The following is a 14,941-nucleotide window of genomic DNA, read 5'->3' as shown; positions in this document are numbered from 1 at the left end:
CGTTTCCCGCCATCTGTCAGCTACAAAAGCATTTGTCTAAACGATCAGCCACCTCACGGTCAGAAAACTAAATTCATACGATAGAGGTTTATTACCTACTTAGCAGAACTGAAATCGAACTGATTCAAAGAAAAACTCCATGCCTTTAATACTTTTAACTGGATTTCCCGCGAGTGGGAAATCAACACGAGCGCAACAACTAAGAGAATATTTCTCTACCATTGTTGGAAAGAATGTCGTGCTTTTAAGTGAAAATGAAATCGTAAAAAACAAACACATTTATTCAGGTAAAAGGTACAGATGTTATCACCCTGTATATCGCACTCGTCTCTCTAAACGCCTTGTTATGTTTACTGTAGATGCCAACAAGGAAAAGGAATTGAGAAGCACATTAAAATCCGAATTACAAAGGCTGATTAGCCAAGAGGGTATTTTAATTCTTGATGGAGGAAATTACATCAAAGGTATATTTTTTTCATTTCCATTCCTTAAAGCAAGTTATTCTCAAAAAAGGTTTCATCTTAGGATATCGGTATGAACTCTACTGTTCTTCAAAATCTAATAAAACAACACAGTGCACCTTACATATTGACACAAGCTCTGAACAAGCTTGGAAGCAAAATCTGAAGAGAGAAGAGAATTGCCAGTATTCCCAAGAAAACTTTGATGCCTTGATAATGAGATATGAGGCCCCAGATGGAAGAAATAGGTGGGATGCACCACTATTCACTATTCAGCCTGAAGATAAATTACCGTTTGAAGAAATTGCAGCAGCTCTGTGTGAAAGAAAGGCCCCTGCCCCAAATCAGTCAACACAATCAGTAAACATACAGCATTTATTTTGGAGTTCTGTTATTAGTTTCACATTCTCAATGTTTTACAGCTTCCTCTCACATCAACAAACTTCCTCTATGAGCTGGATTGTGTGACTCAGGAAATAGTAAATGTAAGTAATTACTATTTGGAAGCCTAGCACTTTAATATAAATAGCATTTCAACTTCTCTTAGCGAGTAGTCGAGGCACAAAAAACATCTGTAATAGGGGACGAAGTCTCTATACCTAACTCAACTGAAAAGTTTCTTCTTAAACGTCGCTATCAACTGTCTGAACTTTCAAGAATCAGGCGGCAGTTTATTAGCTTTGCCAAGACCCATCCAGTAGATGATATACCAAGATTAGCTGCCATGTTCTTTCAGTACCTAACGTCTCACTTGGTGTAAATAATGTATGATGTACCCAACGAATCATTTGAATGACCACTGTTATTTCTGTCTATTAATTGTTATACCATTCATTTTCGCTTGAGTCAACATACACAACATAATCAGTAGATGAACGAGGCAGGAAAAAAAAAAAAAAAGAACGAAAAGATAACCGGGGTTCAAAATAGGCGATGAACGGCCAGGTACTCGACACTCGCTAAATTTGGTCTCTAGTGTGTGTATAATATTACACATAAAATAACGGCTAGATTAACAGCCGAAAACCATTGAAAAAGGCAACAAAAAGTTGCACCGCCAGAGATAAATGCTCAAGTTAAAGAATAAGAAGGTCAGGGTATGTAATCAGACAGTCCGTCAAAAAAACGTGAGGATGTCGATTGCACGTATGAGTATTTGCCATAGAGCCTTTTGGCTTAATCAGGAGGCAGATAGGAGAAGAGTCTATACTTTTCACGGATGTACGGCCGTACGTCTTTATTCTGAATAAACCAATGGTTAGGAATTAGTTTTAGAGAAAAAAAAAAAAAAAAAAAAAAAAACGATCAGCTGTATTCAAAAATACCATATCAACCAGGTTTTCGAGGAACGGAAGTAATTTCATTAATTCCTGGTCTGTCTGATCCACAAACCAGCTTTCGATTGGAATACCATTTTCAAGCTGCAAAAAGAAAAATGACAATTTTTCGCCCTGCCCGAACTAAATACATAAGGAAAGGTGTAGACGAATAAAAGGCTTACTTGGTATCCGAATGCTTGTGGTGAGTTATCGATGATGATTGTGCGCGATAAGTCTCTTCCGAGAATGGTCAAATCTTTAATGTAATTACCATTAACACAAACACAGTGTTCTCGAAATAGACGGTACCTTAAATAGATATAATATTAAGAATTATTGGAGACAATGTTGAAATAATTTCCAAATCGCGCTTACTTGATCCAACGACGTTGTGGATCCAACAAGTTCAGTAGCTTATCGGCGTAAACTTTTTTGGACGCAGTAAACAAAATGACTTCGAATATTTGGGACACTCTTTCAAGAAATTCTCGAAAATGCGGTCGCGTTCGTACAAACACCTGGTATGTCGTATCTTGGAAGAAAACAGGAAAAGTAAAAGCAGCATCTTCCAATTCTTCTAAACTGCAATGCACTAGTGTTTCATCCTATAAGAAGAAATAAATGGTATTAAAATGAAACAAATAACAGAAAATTCTTTAAATCTACTTACAAGATCTAAAACCAATGAAAATGCTGGGCTGCTCCTTGTTTTCAATGGAAGAGCTGGACACTGTCTTTGCATTTGAGGGGTCAAAGGCGGAAGATGCTTAATGAAATAGAACGGATCAAATGGTTCTACTTCAAGTTCTTCTCGCCTGATGTATGTTACCTCATCAGTAACAGGTGCTTCATGGACTTGAGTGATGAATACTTCTTTGGTAGACATTACTTCTTCGCACAGCAGAAAAGTATCTTCTGTATCATTTTCAGCGTTTGTTGCATAAACTAGCTCTTGTGAGCAGTAGAGATCTGCTGTTGTACCAATGTCACCCCCATTTTGGCAGACAGGTATTTCAGGACTATTTTCTTTTTCATCTTGATTTGTGCTGACTACAACATTCACTGGTTCCATTTTTGCTGCAGCTTTAGAATGACTCTTTGATGTTCTCTCCAAGCTTTTAGATTCAATAAGGACTCTTGTAGATTGTACCATTTCTGAGGAAAAGGATTTGGCATTTCTCTCCAACGATGCTTTTCTACTCGTAATCGAAGCAGAGGAATATCTGGTCCCGCCACGAATTTTGACACTTCGTTTGGCGCGTTTCTTGCTACGCGGCGACGGCTGCTTGGGTAGAGCAGAATTCGGAGATTTGGGCGCTGAAGCTTTGGTTCGGGCAACCCTTTTGGCTGGAGATAACTTTTTCCTAAGACTACGAGTGATCATTTTCGGCAAAAATTTGTGAAGTCCTAGCCGAACTCTTCAGCTTGGATCGTTCTCGGTAGCTAAAAAATTACTGAAGGACTTCTGAGACAGTTTCGGAAAAAGCAAAAATCAGTCAACCGACCGATACACAAGCGCCCTCTTTTTTTTGGCCTACATTTCCCACAGCTTGCTACATGTTAGGCCAGGACCTACCATCATTCGACGGCGTCACAAAACTATGCCACTACCAGAGACGCACGGTGGTAAAATCTGAAACAATTTCATTGAAATAGAAGTGTTGCGTTTCAAAGTCGGTAAAATAAAAGTGGTAATATCGTAATGAAATTAAAAACCACTACCACGTAACCAGGCTATAATCGTACCAACCTCAATAAGCGATTACTAACTTTATCTAAAAAAACTAACATTTTGAATTTAATTGCAACATCTTGCTACCAGCAGCTCTGCTTCTCGTCCAACGTCCTTAAGAATACTTTCGGCCGTTGCTTTTTAGCAAACGAGGTAGCATCAACTCACCGGAAGCCCCTACTGACCTCTTATGCTGACTCGATCACGTCAACTCCATTACATTAGCGCACTAAATAAATGATATTTGCATTTTACAGAAGAGATTAGTTGTTGAGTGTTATAAATTGCCTTTTTCTGCATGAGGAAAACGGTCAAAATATAGTGGAAATTCAAAAAAGGCACTCGGTTCTTCTTGTCATGTAATACATGTATTGATTGACAAATGGGCGTGTCTTCTCGATATTTTTTCAAGAAGCAAGAGATAGAAAGCCTACAGAGAAACCAGCGGCCGTTCGGCAGCCGATGGGAAGTTGATTGGAACTATTGCGCAGCACAGCCAAGGCACTTTCCATCATCTCCCTGCTTACTTGGTATTCGCTCACGTCACTAGGAATTTTCTTACTTATCGAATTCTCTGATTTATACAGGACCTTATGTAGTCCACTTCGACGTAACTGGAGCTCCGTACCGCCTACAGACTCTCCTGAATCAAGCGTGAATCCATTGTCACCAACAAACCATAGAAGTACATTTTGCCCACCTCCCAAGCCATCTCGAAAAGCAAGCTTCCGTCCAAAAAACGATTTTTCCTCTTCCAGTGCATCGTACAAAGTCAAGTAAAAAGCTTGTAACGGTGTCGCAGCATCTTGTGCCACCTTCCATTGGTTATTATCTTCAAGCACAGACCATTTAATGGAGTGACACCATACATTCCAAAGATCGTCTCCCATTAGACCGACTGAAGACTGACATTTAGAACACAAAGATTCTTTCCCAGTAGATTCCAGGCTCCCTTTAGTCAACAGACTGGCCGTCAAAGCATGGTAACAACTGCCATAAAGGCAATCGGTTGTACGAGGTACTAGCTTCTGATGACTCGCCTCTCCGGCATGCAGATGGCAATACCAGTCGGATGCTGCTTCGCTCCAAGATGCACGAGGCAATGGCAAGACACGTTTGAAATGAACGCGATCCACTAGAACCGACTGGCATTCAGCACACTGGAGGCGATACTCTTTTCCTATTATCGGACAAAAGATTTTCCCTTGGCTTTTATAAGTGTTGGTGGATAAGGCCGACAGGTCCAATACTTCGACATTTTCTGATCCGCTTTTCATTCCCTTTGGTACTCCAATTGGCATGCGAAGATGGATATAATCTCCATCGATTACAGGTTTGAACTTGTAATTATCGAGCAGCTTGATTGATACAGGAAACTCCAAAAGCATTCGGGCATTTGCTCCGTCTTCTAGACATATAGAATTATCTACCACTGATGCTGCATTTAAAGTTGTGTTTGGTGAAGATAATCTGATATAGAGGTTTGCAATTCGGAGTTGAGGGTGAACTTCACAGATAGCACTTATTATCTCCATTGCTGTTAAGAGCAACGTAGTGTTGATACTTTTCTAGCAGTGGATCGCCTTCAGAAACGATGAAATCCAGTGGCGAATCAAGATAATAAGAACTTTTCAATTCAATATTGCGTATAACACTTGCAAGCAGATGAGCCCTTTCCACTTGGCAGCCTAATACAGAAATCAAGGAAGAAGCATATCAATAAAACAGAAGAAGAAAAAAAAAACAAAAATACGGAAAAAGGAAAACGGAAAAAAATAATTTTCGAGTAAAGGTAGCATTTTACCTGGCGGAACAAATTCCAGCGATGTGAAGTGAACATGCAAATGGTAAAATGAAGGTTGATAATGTAGATAGATCCGTTGCTGTGATTTCTCTAAACCGTACTTCTCGGTAATTGCGGCCTAGCACAGCATATTCAAACAAAAAAGAAAAGTTTCATGGCACATTTTCTTAAATCTTGGAGGTAGAAATTACCGATCCTTTCTCAAGAAGATTTTTCAGGAGAGGCAAATGTTCAGATGTTAGGTCACGAAGAGACTTGATGTCCTTTTTGCAAACTATGCCAGTTAGATAAAGATTGGAAGTTGACCGGCAATCCCACTTCAGATCAGGTAGTAGAATGAAGCCAGACTCAGGATTAAGATCTTCATACACAATCCTATCAGCTTCTTTTTTGTGTTCCAGGATATTGTATACCCACTAAAAAATAAAATAAATCAATTTAGTTAACCACCTATTTTCCTTTTCTTTTTTTTTTTCATCAGAAAACAGCACACCACTGACCTGGAGGTCAAACTTAAATTTGCTAATATGAGGAAGTGTTACTGAATGGTATATCAGTGATGTCTCTTCAATAAGAAAACTCTTTTTGGTGCTGTATTTCTCAATATGCTTTTCAGTGGCAGGATGGATAACTGTAGCCTTAATGCTATTTAATTCAATTGGGGGATGGCAGAGTAAATTATAATAGACATCATTGTTAAACAGACATTCTACTGTGGTACTCTTTGTAAGAACACTGTGGACTTCATTTTCAGTAAAATGAGTTTTTTCTAAGACTACCACACTAATTGGAGAGTCACTTTCACCTGAAGTGTCTCTATCAAATGAACCTTCTACTACAATAAGTCTTGATTCTGGATTTTCCTTTAAAATACGTTTTACTTTAAAACCATCAAAGGACTTGAATACGTGCGATGAATCAGGCTCATTATTATCGTCTAACTTGCGTAGTTTTGAAGGATTTTCATGGTTGGAAACTTGATTCATGATGGCACCAATTACCTAGTTTACTACTCGTCACTATTCTTGGTTTCTAGTTGGAAAGATTGATTCTTGGTTGACAGAGTTCGAATGACGGAGTATAGAAATATGGAACCAATTTGTCTCGGTCTTGAATTTGAATGTTTAAATCGTTCAAGATTCAACCATTCAACTAACACTCTATCACGGCCTTTGTGGTCGTCTGCCTTTTTTCGTAGGGGGTAGGGGCTAATGAATGAATGTTCCGCGTGAAGTTGTTTTAAACAACCGACTATTTAAAACAAATAGTTTTTCTTAATTGATTTACCACGCTACTATTTCAGAATTTATCAAATCAGAATGCACGTTACTGTTGGAAAATTGTTAATGAAACAAGCTGAAATGGTTGATTGGTTTAATGTAAAAATCACAATCCCAAGCTGTTTGTTTTCACCATCAAAAGATGGCGTTCATTATTTGCCATTCCCCCATCAAACGAAAACACATTGGTGATTCTTTGTTTTGTCGATGTGTTGTGTGTGGTTCAACTTCGATTGTGCACAATGTGCTTAAAAGTGTCGAGAAACGTTTAGCGTAATTTATAATGATATTACTGGAATAACTAAACGACGAAAACCTCGGCGATTAGCCAAGATACTGCTGAGCCAAACTAGTAGGTTTAAGTTAGGTGTAATAAGCCAAACTAGCTAAACTGGTCTTCAAAAAAATGGGTCCTGATCAATTTCACGAAACTCGCTCTTTTTCTGCCAGTGATTTGTCAATCAAGTCATCCTCAGATCATTGCCACAAAAGAAATTCCTGTACTGACATGCTGGAAAGAACATCTAATCTGAAAAATGCCATTGTTAAAGACTCTGTGCCTTATCAAGATTCAGGGATTTTAAAGAGGTTTGCACCTGGGCAATCATCCGGATACTATTCACGTCGCTTTCACCCACGCCAATATCATAGTTTGCCACATCATTATAAATTGCCAATCTTGAATGGACAGTTTCTAAAAGAAAAAGTCAGAGAGAATGATGGAATTCAATCTGGGTATTCTACAAAATTATCCCTGGTTGTTGATTGGTTTAAGGGATTCAATTCTGATCAAAAAAATAAAATGCTTATGTTACTATTCAATGAGTGTGAACAGCCACAAAACCACTTACTTTCAACACTGCTACAAGACAAGCTTCACATGAGCTGCCCTCCAAACTGCCAGGATTTTTTACTCTGGCTTCCTTCTGTGTTGGCATACAAAATTCTTTCATATCTTGATCCTGTATCACTTGCAAAGTGCTCCCAAGTTTGCAAATACTGGGACAGTCTTTCAAATTCTCAGTTCCTGTGGCAAAATTTGATGATGCAGCCAACTTGGAAACTTAGCCAGAGTGGACACTTTCAGCATCTACGACAAATTAAGCTCAGTTCTGAAGGAGGCAAAAAATTGTCTTGGAAGAAGGTATTTTCTAATTCAGAAACTATCTTTTAAGTCCGTTTTTAACTAAATCAATTATAGATTTTTGCCGATCGATACCGTCTACATCGGAATTGGCTTAGAGGGCAGTGCCACGTCCGGACGTTTGAGGGACATACTCAAGGAGTGTCGTGTGTACAATTTGATGAAACACGTATTGTTTCGGGATCTCACGATAAGACTATTAAAGGTAAATATATTTACTGGTTTGGCGGTGTTCACATAAAGTAAATAATGATGAAAATAAATTCTTCACTTGACAGTATGGAATATTCGCACAAATAGTCCATGGTCCGTAATGACTTTAGTTGGCCACTCCGGCACGGTGAGATGTCTGCATTTAATGGGAAATAGGTTAGTTAGTGGTTCTACGGATCAAACGCTAAAAGTTTGGGATCTCTCTGTGCAAGATGAATGGTCTAGTATCGCCTGTAAAGTTACAATGGTGGGACATACGGACACCGTCAGATGTGTTCAGGTAACGAACTTGCTTTTTACACCTTAGAATAAAATTTATTAGGAAGGTTCATTCAAATACTTATGCCTAAAACTTTTAGATGGACACCGAAAAAGTGGTTAGTGGCTCCTATGACAACACACTCAAAATCTGGAGCTTAAAATCTGGTGAATGCTCTCATACATTGAGAGGTCATATTGCTCATGTGCTTTGTTTGCAGTTTCACTGCAATACCCTAGTGAGTGGTTCTGCTGATAAAACTATAAAGGTATGACAACCTGTAACCGTAGCTCCTGCTATAATCGAAAGTAGATTATTCAACATTTTATTCCTAACTAGGTTTGGAGTTTAGAGGAATTTCGCTGCAATGCAACTCTGTATGGGCATCAAGATGCAGTAACTTGTATATCGTTCGATGAACAGCGCATAATATCGGGATCCCTCGACAACAATATTAAAATATGGAATCTAAAATCAGGCGTTTGCTTATCGACATTGGACTGGAAAAACTCGGAAGGACATACCGGTAATCGAAACTTTTCTCATTGGGATACCTATAATGAATTTTATAAGCGTTGTTTGCGTAGGTGTTATTCGCTGCCTTCAAGCCAATGAGAGAAGAATGGTATCCGCCTCCGACGATCGAACTTTGAAAGTATGGCAACTTGAAACTAATACCGGGCAGCGGTTATTGACTTTGCGAAATCACACTGACGGAGTTACTTGTTTACAATTTAACGACTTTATCATTGTTTCTGGATCATATGACCGAACGGTTAAATTGTGGGATTTTAGCGTGTGTTGAAAAAACAAAAAAAAAAAAAGAAAAATTTTTATTGTATTTACGGATAAACTTATCGCAACAAACATTTGATAGTCTGGCAAAAGGTATGTCACAATTCACAAAGCATGCAAATCAGTTTTGAACAGTTCGATATGTCTTAGATTAAATGTTCATAACGTAAGTTTCTAAAAATCCTGATAAAGAACTTTGAATCTGAAACCAGCACGTATGAGATACAGTTTCATTAATGGTTTCCTTATTACTATCTTTATCAACGTCATCTTCCAATTGGCCAATTCCTGAAATATCCAATAACGAACAGTCTTTTAACCGAAAATTCTTTGGTATAGGAGCGGGGGAGGAAAAAATTAGACGTCGACTGACGGCCTGATGAGCGTGTGCATTAAGTCTGGGAGAAAATGATGTCAAGTCGTATAGCTCGCTGTCCCCTTCGTGACTACCATCTGAAGATAAAGTCAAAGGAATTGGGTTTTTAGGTAGTATACGTAAGGTAACCTGGGGTGCTCTGCAGGAATGTTTGTAGTTTATGCGGGGTATACAGCCGACAGGGGTTAAAGAATCAGTTTGGCAAAGCACATGCAAATTGGTCGGTTTTACTGCTTGTAAGATTGGATATAATCTTTCAGTTGTCACCAAGAACCTAGAGGAAAACAAGAAAACATTCACGATTGAGAAATAGAGCGCGGATCCGGAACAAGAAGGAAAAAAGGAATGCCTGACAAAATGTTGTCAGAGAGAATTTTTTTCATTGTTACCTGAAAAAATTGGCAAGATCTTTCTGGAAATTCTTCTTGTCACTGCATGCTGTTGTGCCAGATTGTTTGGCAGGCCAATGTGACCAATCAAGGATAAAAATTTCTTTTGGGTTAAATAATGATGTACCCAAAATAATTGCAACCTGGTCACTTTTGGCTTCAAAGCAACTTGCAACACTCTAGGATAAGTAATAAAAACTCATTGGATTATTTTATCGGAACATCATTGTAAGAAAGCCTCATTGATCTAGACACATACTTGAAAAACATTTTCTAAACTTCTTTGGAAGTTATCAGCTTTCTTTACAAACTGCATTTGCTTTCTCCTTGTTTTAAATGCTGTAGATTTTTCCTTGGAGGTCTGCAAACAATTACTGTTGTTATTAGCAGTGAATAGAACAATAGTCCAAGTCAAGTATCAAAATGTGTGATATACTAATACATACCATTTGTTCATTTGAAGAACTAAGAAGTTTCAATCGCGCCATATCTGAAAGATTTTTGAGTTGAGAACATGAGACAGGTATCTGGCCTTTTTGAAAACACAGGAATTTGATGAACTCCATCGTCAACTGGGCATTATTGGAGGAGTTAAAGTCAAAATTTACAGAAATGTCCAAAGATAACGGTTCGGCCACCCTGCTTGGCAGACGTCGAGGGTGCGATGTCATCACACAAGAGTTCATTTGCAAGCAAAATTAATTAAATTAATTTTTAATTCGATCAGTAAACGCCTGACAGAAGTAAATTGTACAGCGTTCAAAACTTCAAATAGAGGAGGATAAAACTATAAACAACAATAAGAAAAAAAATTCACTGTTGTCGGATGTTTTTAAAAATTTACAACGTTGCTGAACGAAGGACGAGTGCTAGGCCCCGCGGGGAAACTTTTTAGTCGATTCGGTGCGGGGATGATCTTTATCGGTGTGGTGATTTCGATGCTCGGTGCCTTCCCCGAATATTAATGAATAGAGATCTCAATTGCCAACAAGAACAAAATGTGACCCTAGTCACGTGATTCCCGTTGGCCTATCAGAACGCAAGGTCACTGGTAAGAATACCCCCATATGACTGAAGCCTTGCTATCGGTGCAGCACCGATTACAGCACCGTTCCGCATCGAAAAAAAAAAATCCCCGCACCGAACTTCCCCGATTCACTTTTATCGGTGAAGGTTAGCGATGTCCCCGATTAGAATGTGATCGAAGTCGAGCCCTTGAGTGGCCATTTTTTAAAAATTTATTGTTTCGACTTTCGAGTAAACTGCAAACCAAGGCAGCTTTCGAGTAAACTGTAAACCAAGGCAGACACAAAAGAAATTTTGGGGGATCAACTATTTTGGCCAACTATACCGAGACATTTTTGTTTTGTTAAATAAATTTGTAAAAGGTGAAATTTGTTTTCGTTCGTTAAGATAGGCATGCATATCATTCAAAATTAGGGTCTGAAAATCCGTGAAAAATGGTTAGGCACTAAGGACTCAAGATCTAAGATGGCCTTTTGCGGATGTCCTTTCCGTGTTACTAATTAAATATAAGGAAGTATTCGATCGTTTCGAATGCGCATATAATTAAAGGGAGGTTTTAAATGAGGTTTGTCTGTCCATCATGAAGGTTAGGAAATAAAACGAGGAAACATGAAAGAGAACCGTATTACTAAATGGGGGACCCTGTAAAATAGGAGTGGCAAGGTTAGGGTTTGTGCATTCTTTCGCACACTCAGGAGGAAATGGTGATACAATATCCTTGCAAAAACAGTTGAAACACGTGTTCCATAATAAACAAGTCTCAGGAAAGCGTCACTTAAGCGAAAAACTTTCTCTAGTTAATACCAGATCGAATCAGACAGGTCATGATAGCAGGAGGATTTTCAAAAAGAAAGAAACAAGATTTGACCGTGAACTAGAAATCGGGAGAACTTGGGGTACGGTCGGGATGAGAATGTTGGCTAAATACCAATTGGCTTCCATCAAAAGGAATTTCAAAACTGTCTTGTTCCAGAGGCTTTTTAATCCATTGTCCCAGTCTGGCGATCACAAGTGATGATTGAAGCATCTCTTTTGCCTCCCCAAACGCTTGAGCTGCTTGTTTCAGGCTTAAGTAAGTCACATGACCGTTTTTGACGTGTTTCTGTAACAGAGATCGATGCTCAACATTTGCACAGGCCAGTGCAACAAAACGGTAGAAGAAGTGCCGCTTCGATAAACGCGATGGCGATCCATCCAATAATTTTCCTACAATTGCCAATTAAGATTACACAATTGAAACAAAAAAAAGGACAATTAAGGTATATACCTTTGCTAATTTCAACAACTTCATGCTCTGGCCAGCCTTGAATCCAAATGACGCTGTTTTTTGGAGATTTCGCCGGTAAGCGGTCAGGTGGTGTGCTTATGGTCGAGAGAACAGGCCGCGAGAAGATGAACGGAGATGGAAGGCCCTGTGGTTCAATATAACAAAATAAAAACTGAAAGTTGCAACAGCAGAACTAGGCCATGTGGCAATACCTGAAGGTGCTCAATTCTTCCTATGAGAGCCCTTCGTAAATGGACTTGGTGGTATAGGCTGCCAACCACAATTGTGTGGAAGTAGATGGGGTCAATTATATTAGACAAAACAGATCCTTGAACGCCGACAATATTCCACCGCGCGAGTTTATCAGAACAAGACATGGTTAAAAGTCGCTCACCCTGAAGGATACCGTCCCATGTCTGTATAGCGGATTCGTTAACCGGAACCGTTCCTGTTAGTTGACATCGAAGTATTAATTTTCGCTATTAGATCTAAGTATCTGAAAGCAGAAATTTTAAATAACCTTCTCCAGATTCTATTTTGGTGCGAAGTGCGCCTCGTCCTTGGCGATTGGGATGGAGGTCTTCAAGAGGGGAGGCAAGTGATTCATTAAGTGTGAAAATGCGTGCATCTCCGCAAGGGGCGGAGCTGACGTATAGATGGAAGAGAACGTCATTTTTCAGTTTTAAACTATTTCCATTTGAACGCTCAAAGATGGATTCGGAAGGGTTACTATTGAAGGTGTTTAATTGGTCATAAAGGAAACTGACCAAACCTCGTCGAGCCAACACCTCTGCATGGCAATCGTTTAGGGCTTCACCCTCCATACTTAGTTGTCCACCGTTAATACATTTGCTTCCGGTAGTGACGCATATAACTGTTGCTCCATCTGCAGTCGGTCCAACAGTCATGACTACTCCTGCCAGAACTTTGTAACGTGACACGCTAGGCTGCTCGTCCTTCATGATCTTTTGATAAGTGCTCTCAATTTGCCTGCACGTATCGAGATTTGCAATGATCAAAGTCCTTAGAATGTGTAAAGAGATTTAAATATTTACCTTGCTATGAAATCTCCAAACTCAAGCTCCGAAGGTTTGTCTAATGACATCGTTGATGAGGTGGACGCCTTAGGCGGATTCGTGCGTTCTAAGTTAAAAGCCTTTTGCAATGCCGTTTGAGCAGCCTCATTCTTGGCTTGCTTTTTGCTTGAACCAGTTCCTTCAAAGGTCTGGTCATCAATCACAACTGTGACACAGAAGCAGATACCAAACAAATTAGTATAATAAGTAACCTAAATTTTCTACTGATTACCTCTTGCAGTATAAATGGGCATATGAGGACTTCCTGCCTCATTAACTATTTCGATTTTAACTCCTGGCTTCAGGCGATTGAGATAGAATACTGGATTACTTTTTGCTTGATCAGCATTGTTGGTGGCTGACAATGGCAATGCTTTAACTTTTTGTGTAACAGCTGATTCAAAATAAAAAAAATCTTCAGAGTCACAAACTACCTCTGAGAGATCTTTGCTAAAATCTTCTACTTCCCCGACTACTTCTTCCATCAAAGGAGCTTTAACACTGGGGTCTTTTAGTTGAACAGAGTACAGAAGGATCATTTGTGCAACTCTGGCCTTAGCCTTCTTTTTTGTGGTATCCTCTGCTGTGTAGGTTTTCCCATTAACGGTGACTGAGGCAGAGTAAATTCTTGCATGGGGTGGTCCAGATGCTGCGATGTCATACTCAATATTTGGTTTTATTTCATTTAAAACCATGACAGGATTTTTTTGGCCAACAACAACTTCTGTACTCTTCTTCCGCTTTTTCTTTGGAGGGCTATCGTCGTGTTTGCTAGTCATCTTTGAACTATTCCATGGCCTCGACACTGCCGTTGCAAGTGCCTCCATTCTACGTGTTAACGAACGATAGCTAATAAAACTTTTCTGTGTTAAAATAACGATAAACGCAAGAATTAAAAAATGTGAGAGTATTTTGTTTCAAGTGAACAACGAAAGTGAAAGAAATGTTTACTTGAATACAACACGACACAGTAGGGCACGCTATAGTGCGGAACAATCCGCAGTGTGTTTTCTAAATTGAAAGATATTTGGATTTAAAATCGAATGCTAAATTTAATTTTATCGATTATCATGGTTAAGTTTATTTCAATTTTCTAGTTTGAAAGCGTATTATTTTTAAACAAATTTATTTTTAACAAGTTGAGTGGTCGATAAAAAGTTGTCAACGTGTATTGATTTTTCATGTTTAAGTCATCTAGTGGGTGTTCCACTAAGCTTTTCGGTGGTTGAACTTTATAGACATTTCCGATCGCTACGTTATTTTGCCCATCGGATTGTGTGTCACTTTTTAATGCCAAAGACATATCAAAGTTGCGTGATTACGCCAACGGGGCAAGTAGACATCTGGTGGGATCAAGTTTATGATGAGTCGAGAGTGAGACAGATTGGCTTTCTTCCTTTGCTACATCTCGCCAAATCCAACGGCGCCTTCGACAGGAGTCGAAAGGTCTGGAGGTATTGATTTACTTTTCTCTTTTTTATTTTGCAATTTTCTTCTTTTCAATTCGCTACTTCTACTTTTTTCTAAATTTTTTTTCCCGTTCTCCTAAGAGGAGGGCATTTTATTTTACGGATGTACACTGCTGGTCCAGGCCAGTTGGGTTCTTCCTTTGCAATCCTCCTCCCCCCCATGAAGTTGTCTATAGTATGACGCAACAGGATTTAACTGCGGCTTTTAAAGCGAAGGCCGACAGTCGATCTCTCGGCTCGACGAGTCCGACACCCTGTACCTCCTCTCCGGATTTTATCGCTATGACTTCCGCCCTAAGTTCCCGGATGCGAACTCCTTTATTTTGGGTTT

General features: G+C 39.2%; 6 protein-coding genes and 1 long non-coding RNA gene across 9 annotated transcripts; 3 read left to right on the top strand and 4 right to left on the bottom strand.

Moving 5' to 3' along the window:
- Positions 1-69: 69 nt before the first annotated feature.
- Positions 70-1,280, top strand: LOC116928538 (protein KTI12 homolog). The gene is made up of 5 exons (XM_032935628.2): positions 70-287; positions 360-464; positions 526-821; positions 884-946; positions 1,009-1,280. Exons 1-5 carry the CDS (start codon positions 140-142, stop codon positions 1,219-1,221), a joined length of 825 nt encoding a protein of 274 aa, XP_032791519.2. The 5' UTR covers positions 70-139; the 3' UTR covers positions 1,222-1,280.
- On the bottom strand, positions 1,255-3,303 carry LOC116928534 (CTD small phosphatase-like protein 2). Its single transcript, XM_032935623.2, has 5 exons — positions 2,451-3,303; positions 2,156-2,385; positions 1,963-2,089; positions 1,787-1,882; positions 1,255-1,703 (listed from the first exon to the last, which is right to left on the bottom strand). The coding sequence occupies exons 1-5, from the start codon at positions 3,162-3,164 to the stop codon at positions 1,638-1,640; spliced, it is 1,233 nt and encodes a 410-aa protein (XP_032791514.1). The 5' UTR covers positions 3,165-3,303; the 3' UTR covers positions 1,255-1,637.
- Positions 3,304-3,595: 292 nt separating this feature from the next.
- LOC123475292 lies at positions 3,596-5,765 on the top strand. Its single transcript, XR_006650302.1, has 2 exons — positions 3,596-4,042; positions 4,100-5,765. It is a non-coding gene; the product is annotated as an uncharacterized LOC123475292 (long non-coding RNA).
- Positions 4,840-6,693, bottom strand: LOC116928537 (m7GpppX diphosphatase). Its single transcript, XM_032935626.2, has 4 exons — positions 5,817-6,693; positions 5,508-5,732; positions 5,317-5,434; positions 4,840-5,200 (listed from the first exon to the last, which is right to left on the bottom strand). Exons 1-4 carry the CDS (start codon positions 6,300-6,302, stop codon positions 5,022-5,024), a joined length of 1,008 nt encoding a protein of 335 aa, XP_032791517.1. The 5' UTR covers positions 6,303-6,693; the 3' UTR covers positions 4,840-5,021.
- Positions 6,694-6,755: 62 nt separating this feature from the next.
- On the top strand, positions 6,756-9,255 carry LOC116928531 (F-box/WD repeat-containing protein sel-10). Of its 2 annotated transcripts, XM_045177850.1 has the most exons (7): positions 6,756-6,948; positions 7,047-7,740; positions 7,798-7,945; positions 8,019-8,233; positions 8,313-8,480; positions 8,552-8,738; positions 8,800-9,255. In XM_045177850.1, the coding sequence occupies exons 2-7, from the start codon at positions 7,105-7,107 to the stop codon at positions 9,015-9,017; spliced, it is 1,572 nt and encodes a 523-aa protein (XP_045033785.1). In that variant the 5' UTR covers positions 6,756-6,948; positions 7,047-7,104; the 3' UTR covers positions 9,018-9,255. The 2 variants fall into 2 exon arrangements, with proteins under 2 accessions (XP_045033785.1, XP_032791511.1); XM_032935620.2 differs by having other exon boundaries at positions 6,756-7,740.
- Positions 9,033-10,584, bottom strand: LOC116928536. Of its 2 annotated transcripts, XM_032935625.2 has the most exons (5): positions 10,219-10,584; positions 10,032-10,133; positions 9,773-9,951; positions 9,513-9,657; positions 9,320-9,460 (listed from the first exon to the last, which is right to left on the bottom strand). In XM_032935625.2, exons 1-5 carry the CDS (start codon positions 10,456-10,458, stop codon positions 9,422-9,424), a joined length of 705 nt encoding a protein of 234 aa, XP_032791516.2. In that variant the 5' UTR covers positions 10,459-10,584; the 3' UTR covers positions 9,320-9,421. The 2 variants fall into 2 exon arrangements, with proteins under 2 accessions (XP_032791515.2, XP_032791516.2); XM_032935624.2 differs by having other exon boundaries at positions 9,033-9,657; positions 10,219-10,582.
- Positions 10,585-11,573: 989 nt separating this feature from the next.
- On the bottom strand, positions 11,574-14,136 carry LOC116928915 (double-stranded RNA-specific editase 1). Its single transcript, XM_032936052.2, has 6 exons — positions 13,374-14,136; positions 13,121-13,307; positions 12,586-13,055; positions 12,278-12,513; positions 12,066-12,210; positions 11,574-12,004 (listed from the first exon to the last, which is right to left on the bottom strand). The coding sequence occupies exons 1-6, from the start codon at positions 13,966-13,968 to the stop codon at positions 11,673-11,675; spliced, it is 1,965 nt and encodes a 654-aa protein (XP_032791943.2). The 5' UTR covers positions 13,969-14,136; the 3' UTR covers positions 11,574-11,672.
- Between the last annotated feature and the right edge of the window lie 805 nt (positions 14,137-14,941).

This window comes from Daphnia magna, linkage group LG8 (assembly GCF_020631705.1).
Source record: "Daphnia magna isolate NIES linkage group LG8, ASM2063170v1.1, whole genome shotgun sequence".
NCBI lineage: Eukaryota > Metazoa > Arthropoda > Branchiopoda > Diplostraca > Daphniidae > Daphnia > Daphnia magna.
Note: the sequence above shows the minus strand (reverse complement) of the source record. Positions and strands in the feature narration are given on the sequence as shown.